The sequence below is a fragment of the Cephus cinctus genome, unplaced genomic scaffold (genome assembly GCF_000341935.2).
Source record: "Cephus cinctus unplaced genomic scaffold, Ccin1 Ccin1_scaffold1914, whole genome shotgun sequence".
Classification (NCBI taxonomy): domain Eukaryota; kingdom Metazoa; phylum Arthropoda; class Insecta; order Hymenoptera; family Cephidae; genus Cephus; species Cephus cinctus.
In genome coordinates this window covers 10384-19067 of record NW_014334056.1, presented here as the reverse complement: position 1 = coordinate 19067, position 8684 = coordinate 10384, and the positions used below count along the sequence as shown (strand labels likewise).

General features: G+C 36.1%; 1 protein-coding gene across 2 annotated transcripts; it reads left to right on the top strand.

The window, feature by feature from the left end:
• The first annotated feature begins 4049 nt into the window (after window positions 1-4049).
• On the top strand, window positions 4050-4986 carry LOC107273982. 2 transcript variants are annotated; one of them, XM_015752692.2, is made up of 2 exons: window positions 4050-4140; window positions 4219-4986. In XM_015752692.2, exon 2 carries the CDS (start codon window positions 4227-4229, stop codon window positions 4587-4589), a length of 363 nt encoding a protein of 120 aa, XP_015608178.1. In that variant the 5' UTR covers window positions 4050-4140; window positions 4219-4226; the 3' UTR covers window positions 4590-4986. The 2 variants fall into 2 exon arrangements, with proteins under 2 accessions (XP_015608178.1, XP_015608179.1); XM_015752693.2 differs by having other exon boundaries at window positions 4104-4132.
• The last annotated feature ends 3698 nt before the right edge of the window (window positions 4987-8684 follow it).

The following is an 8684-nucleotide window of genomic DNA, read 5'->3' as shown; positions in this document are numbered from 1 at the left end:
GGAGCTGTTGCAGCTAATCCGTGGAGGCCGAGAACTGTATCCAAAGGACAATTTGGGGAGCACTGCACTAAGGCACAGCACTACACCTCCGTAACACTCGCAGGAATTCATAGAATTGCGTGGATATCGCGAGAACAACGCGAGAACTATACGAATCGAGAATTTGCTATACCGTAGCGAAACACGGCAAGAAAAACTATCAACAGGTAGCACGGGAGCACGAGCCAGCCCGTGACACCTCGGTCGGTGCCCCGAGACAGACTGCTTTGACAATAGCCAAATCCGAGAACTAATCATTCTGATTGGTCGAGAGCCTTATAACCGATAACTGTTCTATTTCCTTCGAGTCGTCCCTTTAAACCAAATCGAGAGCGTTCCTTAACGAATCGGTACGTATCATCTGGAGATCCTTCACGGCCGCTTCCCCAGGGCATCGGGCGGGAGCTGGGCACCACATCCTTAACTCGGGCAGAAGGTTCCTCTCCTGCCCTTAACCGTATCAAAACTACCTCCGCCCGCTCTACATCCCTTTGCCCATCTCCAGCGGGGCGCCGGTATTTCATCCGGGCTTCTGCCGGTCCGTGGAGACGTCTCCGTCGGGTACTCTCCTCTGCCGGGCAACTCGGTTCGTCGAGACTATCTCCCCACGGCAGATTCGAGCACCTCGACCTCAACTAAACAATAACGAAATCTTACGAGAGCCTTGACATAACTATACGAATCAACCCGAGAGCGTAGCTTCTGAGCAGGGTGGCGACCCGAAGGGAACCAGAAATCGAGAACGTTATCTGTATCGGTAACCGAAGCCGCCTTGGGACCGTGATTCGAAAAATCACGTCACAATTGTTTTGCATCAACACGTTGTATTATCTGGGTATATTGATGATATATTCAACATAATTTTAAGTCTATTTTGAAAATTACTAATAGTTTTGCTTATCGCCATACAAAAAGCATCTGTAGAATTGAGAAAGGGTTGTTTCAATTATTTAGAATATACGTAAACGTCCGCATGAAAAGAGTCCACTTTGTCGGTATGAACCGACATATTACGCATATGAACATATTACCGATTTAATTACGTATATTACACGTAACACGTTGAATGCCACGCTAATTATATATGATTCGCCCGTGTCGTCAACAGGAATTTGTTATTATGCGACATATATTATGTTAATATATTATCTGCGACTGATAAATTGAGGTGTATAATCATGTATAATAAATTTATCTTACTGGGAGTTACCGGTGACCCCAGTGGCGCTGAAATGCATTTTTTCAATTTCGCACAATTTATTTATTTTTTTTTTTGTGATTATCAGTTATCTCAGCTTCTTTATTCAAGACGTTAAGTAACTATCTCGCTTGTTTATTCTTGTAGAGTGCATCCCACAATTAGGTAATAATGCATATTATACTTTTGTACGGTACATAAATTTTTGCATTTCATATCTTCTACTTAGTTTTGTACTTAGTCAGTAAATAGTATGACTTAAAATGTTTTTTTTTCTTCTTTTTATTAGTAATGAAATATTCCAAATTATCGCAAATCAAACGAAGATATATGCTGCACAAATAATATCAGAACAGCGATCGCATCGTCTTGGATATATAGTCTGAAAGAAATCCTAATGAAATAAAACGATTATATGGCCTAATTATATTGATGGAACTAGTGCGATTACCTTAAATTCATCTGCATTGGAGTAGAGGTGAAGAATATAAACAGACATTCCCACGTACAGTGATGCCAAGAAATCGATAACAAGGAAGAAAATGATCCTAATAATAGATTATCTAAAATTATCCATATTATTAATATATTAAACAACAATTTTAAAAAATATTACAATTCAAATGAAGTGTTATGCGTAGAAGAATCGTTAGCACCATTTCGAGACCACATAAAATTTCGACAATATTTAAAACAAAAGCATCATATGGTAGATACAGAATAAAAGTTTTTTAATTATGTGGTGGGGCAAAAAAAAAGAAGAAAATACAAATAAAATATCAGGAAACAAATTGTCTGAGATTGTAATGTCTCTTTGCAAGGATATATTGGGCAAAGTATGGACCATACTATCTGCACAGATAATTAGTATACAAGTATGGATCAGACTGAAATATCAATCTCAATGCACACGTATTACTAGGTACCCTACGAAAAGATAGGCGAGGAAATCTGAAAAAAGTATATCTCAAAAATTAAAATGTGGAGAAGTTATAACTCAAGCAAATAGAAGCGGTGTAACAGTCTTAAAATGGAAGGACAAGAGAGATGTATTGATGCTCTGTACGAAACATTCAGCAGAAATGAATACTATATATAAAAAATCGTTTTCATATGAAAAACCAAAAATAATTGTGAAATACAGTTTAGGGAAATCTTCAGTCAATTTATCTAACCAAATGATCGCATATGGTTCACCATTGCGCAAAGCGATAAAGTGGTACAGAAAATTAGCAGTAGAACTCTTATTAAATACACGTGTATTGTAAATGTAATAGTATTGTTCAAACAAGTAACTGGCAGAAAAATTGAAATTCTTGATTTTTGAATGAAAGTAGTAAATAGAAAATATTTAACGAAATGCCGTGGTAACGATAGTGAGGGTTGCATTTCTCCACGTGAGACCATACTGAAAAAAACCCGTCATGAAATAAAAAAATGCCAGGAAAAACTAGGACGGAAAAAAATTCAAAGAAAGTATGTAGGATAGCTGCAAAAAAATTGTACGAAAAGAGACGTAACATATCGTATAGACTGTACCGGTTCACCTTTTCTTTGTTTGGAGTGTTTTAATACGATACAGTGCAATGTACGCGCATAATATTTATGCATTGTATTGATTCAATTGACTCAATACTTTTTCCTAATTTCCTGGGACTACGCTATACGAAACAAACTAGACTTAATAAAATGCCAGACGCATCGTTGCGTCACGATACCTAAAGGAACTCCTGGGAAATATGAAAAGAGGTCCGACTAGTAGGAACAGAACGGAAAGGTATGGTAGAGGGGCTGGGTCAACGCTGATGTTAAATAAGGGAGAGATAAAGGAAAAAATAGTGAGGAGAAATTTAGATTGAGAACCCATGAAATTCAGTAGATAAGGTCCACTTTGGGACATGTGAAACAAACGAGGAATTAGTTTAAACTCAATAATACATTTAGAAAATAAAGAAATTAATAACGGAAAGCACGGAATGTTTTCCTGGCTGGTGAAACGTGAACATCTCCTAGGCTGAAACCGGGAGGAATGAAATGGAACCGACCCATACGTGCCAATGAACGGAAGCCAAGATAGAAAAGATTTCGCCCTTTAGATAACAGTACTTACCTAAGCGTTACATTTCGAAATCAATGCGAGACAATTACTTTAGCGAGACCGGCCAAGACGGTTAACGAAAAACAAATGGCGACAGGCTAGCAAGGTCGCTACCGGCACGGTCCTAGACTATAAAGTAGTACCCTTTTCAGCCAATCATTGTCGCGAAAGAATTACTCACTAGAATTGCTACGCGCAAATATAGAAGCATGCCACTGGACTCAAAATATAAACTTTACGAAATTACTTTAAAAAGCGATATATCACCAATAACCCTTCACGAGAGGGAGCGATAAACTCGATAAATAATTACCGGAGCCTTGTAGTGATCGACGATATGCGATACATGGGAGGTCGGTCAAAACTTAAAAAGATAAATCTAGTCCCGTTCGTAGTCTAAACCGGCGATATGACGTCACGTCTAATCGGTTGACCCGGGATTTTCAAAACTGTCACTAGCTCGCTGCCGTAGCTTGAGGGTGTCAGGTTGGTCTGGTAGTGATCTTTGTCCGGACTAACAAGGAAACCCCCCCAACCCGACCCCACCGATTTCAATAATTTTTTGATATGTTGTAGTACTCGACAAAATAAGAGACTCGTATTTTTTTTTTGTGCTGACATCCACTTTAAAGGGGTGAAAACGACCCCTGAAATTCACCCCCGAAAATCGTTTTTTCATCATATCTCGACTTCTAATTAATATTTTATGTATATATATCTGTCATTGTTAAACACAAAACATTATAATATATCATACGTGGTGTGGATATTTTTACAACCAATTATCTAATTTTTAGGTAGTTATGTGAGTATTTTGTAATTTATATTTCTACACCTATTAATCTTCGTAATAAAGAGTTATTATTTAATGTTTATATTTTAGATTCAAAGATGAAGATTAATCCCTTAAATGTAGTGAATTTATTACTAGCGTATTTTCAAACTTTACAAATACCCAATAGTGTGACGAATTATAAAGAAATTGAGTTGTCAGAAAAATTGAAACAAATATTAATCGATGCAGCAAATGACTTCAATGAAGTTGATACGATTTTTGAGGATACTTTGGATTTTGAGGAAGAATATAAGGATTGTGATGCTGAAATAGTTGAGGATGAAGTTCAACATCATTTTCCTGATCCTGACGTTGCACCAACAAATCAGTGTACGAAAGATACTGAAGACATCAATTTTGATTACAAACAAAAAGCTGTAGAATATTGGAGAAGTGGGAAAAGAAAACTTAAGTATTGAAACAGCGTAAAGAAGATTCAGAAAAGTCTCATCAATCAGTCAGCTCAAACGTTGAGCTCACAATATTAATGAAGGTGGCACGTACCGAGAAAAAATTGCACGGATTTGTCAATACACACTTGATAATTTTAAAGCTGCTGTTGAAAGTGGTTTAATTATTCACGATCACGATATACGGAGATGGGCCTTACAAGTTCAAAAAGAAATTGGATCTGAAGATGTAAGATTTAAAGCTTCTAAAAATTGGTTAGCGAAATTCCAAAAGGCTCACAGAATAGTGTCTAGAAAAATAAATAAATTTATTACTAGGAAAACATTGGAAAATACTTTAGGCCTCCAAATGATGGCTGATATGTTTGTTGCTGATGTGAAATCTTCTATATCATCAATTGGAATTGAAAATTTATATAATTCAGATCAGAGTGGGTTCCAATTAGAAATGCATTCTGGAAGAACATTAGCAGTTGAAGGAGGTGCAAGTGCAATGAAGTCTTTATGTTTTAAGCACTTTTTTGAAGATAATCATTATTGTCAACACTTTGAAGAATAAAATACTGTGACTTACAATTAATTATAAAAAGAGAAGAAAAAGAAATAAATCTTATAAAAATAATTTTTAATCATAGTTTCATTAAAAAATATTAATAAATATTGAGTACATACCCTGGTTTATATAAAGAAAAAAAGCATAAAAAATATAGTTTTTTCAAAATATAAAATAAGGGTTGCAACCCCTTGGGTCATTAACAAACCTCATATCTTCGACTTCTTATGACAAATATTTTCCACTTGGTTTTATTAAAAAATATCAATTAGAATCTGACATATGATAAAAAACAATTTTCGGGGGTAAAATTTAGGGGTGGTTTTTATCCCTTTGAAAAATCCTGAAACACCCCAACTGAAATATTTGATGGAGTTAACGGAAACGCTTTTCTTTATTTTTTTGAGCGCATACCCCGGTTTTTATGCAGAAAAAGAGCATAAAAAATATAGTTTTTTCAAAATATAAAATAAGGGTTGCAACCCCTTGGGTCATTAACAAACCTCATATCTTCGACTTCTTATGACAAATATTTTCCACTTGGTTTTATTAAAAAATATTAATTAGAAGTCGAGATATGATGAAAAAACGATTTTCGGGGGTGAATTTTAGGGGTCGTTTTCACCCCTTTAAAGTGGATGTCAGCACAAAAAAAAAAATACGTGTCTCTTATTTTGTCGAGTACTACAACATATCAAAAAATTATTGAAATCGGTGGGGTCGGGTTGGGGGGGTTTCCTTGTAAGTCGGGACGGCTAGATGGCGGAGTTCATTAAACCTCACGCCGGGGTACTTCCTGCTCCCCATCCTTTTCGATACCGTTGATGCTCTCTTCTCGGAACATTGGTACCGGTCATAACGAGAAGAACGACATGGTCCAGGGTGATCCCTTCCTCAATGCCGATCCCCTACTCAATTCGGGAGTCGTCGGCGGTGAGGTGGACGTCGTCCACTATCCCAGCTGTAGCCTCGTGGTGATCCTCCTCCAGCGATGTGAACATATTAGGTGTCGTGGTCGAAATCGTAACGCAGGAAATGGTTTTACCATAGAAATTAACCTAATGTTTGATATTTACAAAAATTGTAACCCTGGAGTTCTTAGCCGGTAATTTGCTTAACGCGATATTAGGAGACGGCAATACGTCCCGCATGATAAACACACCAGTCACTATATTCCAGACTCGTAACGTGAAATAACGTCACAGCATATGTATATATTTCACGTAATATAGTATATTATGATGGAAAAGCGGGAAATTGGTTATTCCTCACGAGTGTGACGTTTGCCGCCCATGCGAAGCGAGAAGAAATGTCACACGAGAAGGAATTATCAACCCGCACACGTATCATATACTATTTTTTGCAACAATGTACGGAAAGTTTGCAGTTTATGCACCAAAAACAAACATAAACTGGCTGAAGCATTTTTATTGTATCCTTAGTTATAAAGCGCCATTTACGCCACACTTTGGAAACACGAGAAGTAGCACTTCTCATGCATGAATTACAAAAAATTTATAAGTATTGATATTTACTTTAATTATGTGTTTCTACAAATTTTGGCATCGTCTGTTACCGGTGGCCACCACGGCCCTACCGGCAAATTGAGTGGCGGTTACCGATGAACCTCATGGCATTTAATATGATAAAAATAAAAACGTCTCCAAGATGAAAAATGGTGGTTACTCGTTTTCAATGTGAAAAAATAGGATACATCATTTTGAAAAATGTCAAAATTCAAGTTGGTAGTTGTAGTGATTACATTTCTAATTCAACAAAATATGTTGAGATTTTTCACGATTTTTCAGGAGTCGGAATTGCGAGACATTAGCGTCCAAGCGTCTGATTTTGTTTAACGTTTGTCGAATGAGGTGGAAACATTTTTTTCCACAAAACGAATTTTTTGTTTATAGAAACAATTTTTTTCTCAGCAGCAGCCAGCAGCTGTTCAGCCAGGTCTAAACAATTTAAATTGAGGAATATCTAACCGCAACAGTTTTCAAGGAGAAGGTGCCATAAGGAGTTTCTCCGGTCTCTAATTTCGAATCTGAAGAAAAAATTCAAAAATTCAAAATGGTGGACCTAAAATGACCATCTTGAAAATGCAGATTATCCGATCTAAATGAAACTTAGTTCCTGGAAGCTGTCAGGGTTACTAGTTCTGAATTTGAAATCACCATTTTGTTATGGCATTGTTTTAAATTCTAGAATGTTTATCGTCTATTAGCCGCCAACTCATCGGTGATGTTGCACGGCTTTCATCAGAAGAAGCTCCATGAATGGTGTCAGTTTGTTCTACAATAATGATACTAATATTGAAAGGCCTTTTTATTTTTATTTTATTTTTTTATCGTATCCAAGTCAAATTTAAAAATGTTAATATCAGATTAATTGTATAAATTGCATGTGTGATCATTTCACAGCGAGGTTAATGAAATTTTCCACGAATTTGAATTACAACATATCGACCCGAGATTTGGATCCTCTTCAAATGAGTTTATTCAAAATTTAGCTTATATACATAATGAAATATACAAAAGAAAGGTAATTTTTATATGTATATCTGAAATATTGTATAACTAAATTATTATAATGGGGTCTATGTAGTGCATTAATACTTACAAAAGTTCGATTAAATAATTTTAAGATCATAAATTCATCTCTTTTGACGTCAAGTAGGTTAAAAATATATACCTATCGGATTTATCAAATTTAAAGAAAAGACTGCCGATGAGGCCATCAGGTGCTCTCCTGTTTGCCCTGAATGTGTGAATTCATGAATCACAGCATGGTGGCATCAATAAAGAAATGAAAGTTAACGTCATAACATTGCTAAGATCATGAATTTCACATTCTTTCATTTCCTTGAAAAGGCCTAACTACGTTGATTAACAGAATAGTTCAATCGTGTCGAACTTCAGCTAGTGCATTTGCCGTGAATAACCCTGTATTGTTATATATAGTATCGGTTATCATTTCCGAAACAGAATAACAGCCAACACTCAATAAATTTCGGACTCAGCACATTATCCAGTGCACTACCCGTGTCACCTACGCAGCTGCTTAGTTGACTGCATTCCTAAGGTCCTAACCATACCTAAGAGCATCAACGAAAATTCACTATATAAGCAGTCAAAGTCTTGATACTGACGCTCAGAAAATCGTTTAGCTTCACGTGTAAAAGATTGGACTACACATTGTCACTGGTGGCTCTAACCGTTAGAGTATTAGATCCGGTGTAATATTCGTAATCTGCTCTAAGTACAGATGCGTTATTACATACCCTAAGAAGCTGGATCAGTTACCGGGCAAAATTGAACTGCATAGACTAGTCTTTTCCAAATCAAGTAACGCATGTGCTAGATAATTTCTGTTCCACCAAATTTCTTATCGCCTTAACATCACATACAGTCAGGTTTTGTAATACAATATCATGATCTCTATCCCGAGTTTCTCATAACTTAAACACTATAAACAAAAATAATTTATAGAAACTTAATGATTTATTTATAACATTATATCACAAATTCAAATTTCTTCCCGTATTAAAT

Bases quoted from the DNA above. Each gene is read 5' to 3' on its own strand.
- LOC107273982 (XM_015752692.2), top strand. From the start codon at position 4,227: ATGAAGATTAATCCCTTAAATGTAGTGAATTTATTACTAGCGTATTTT.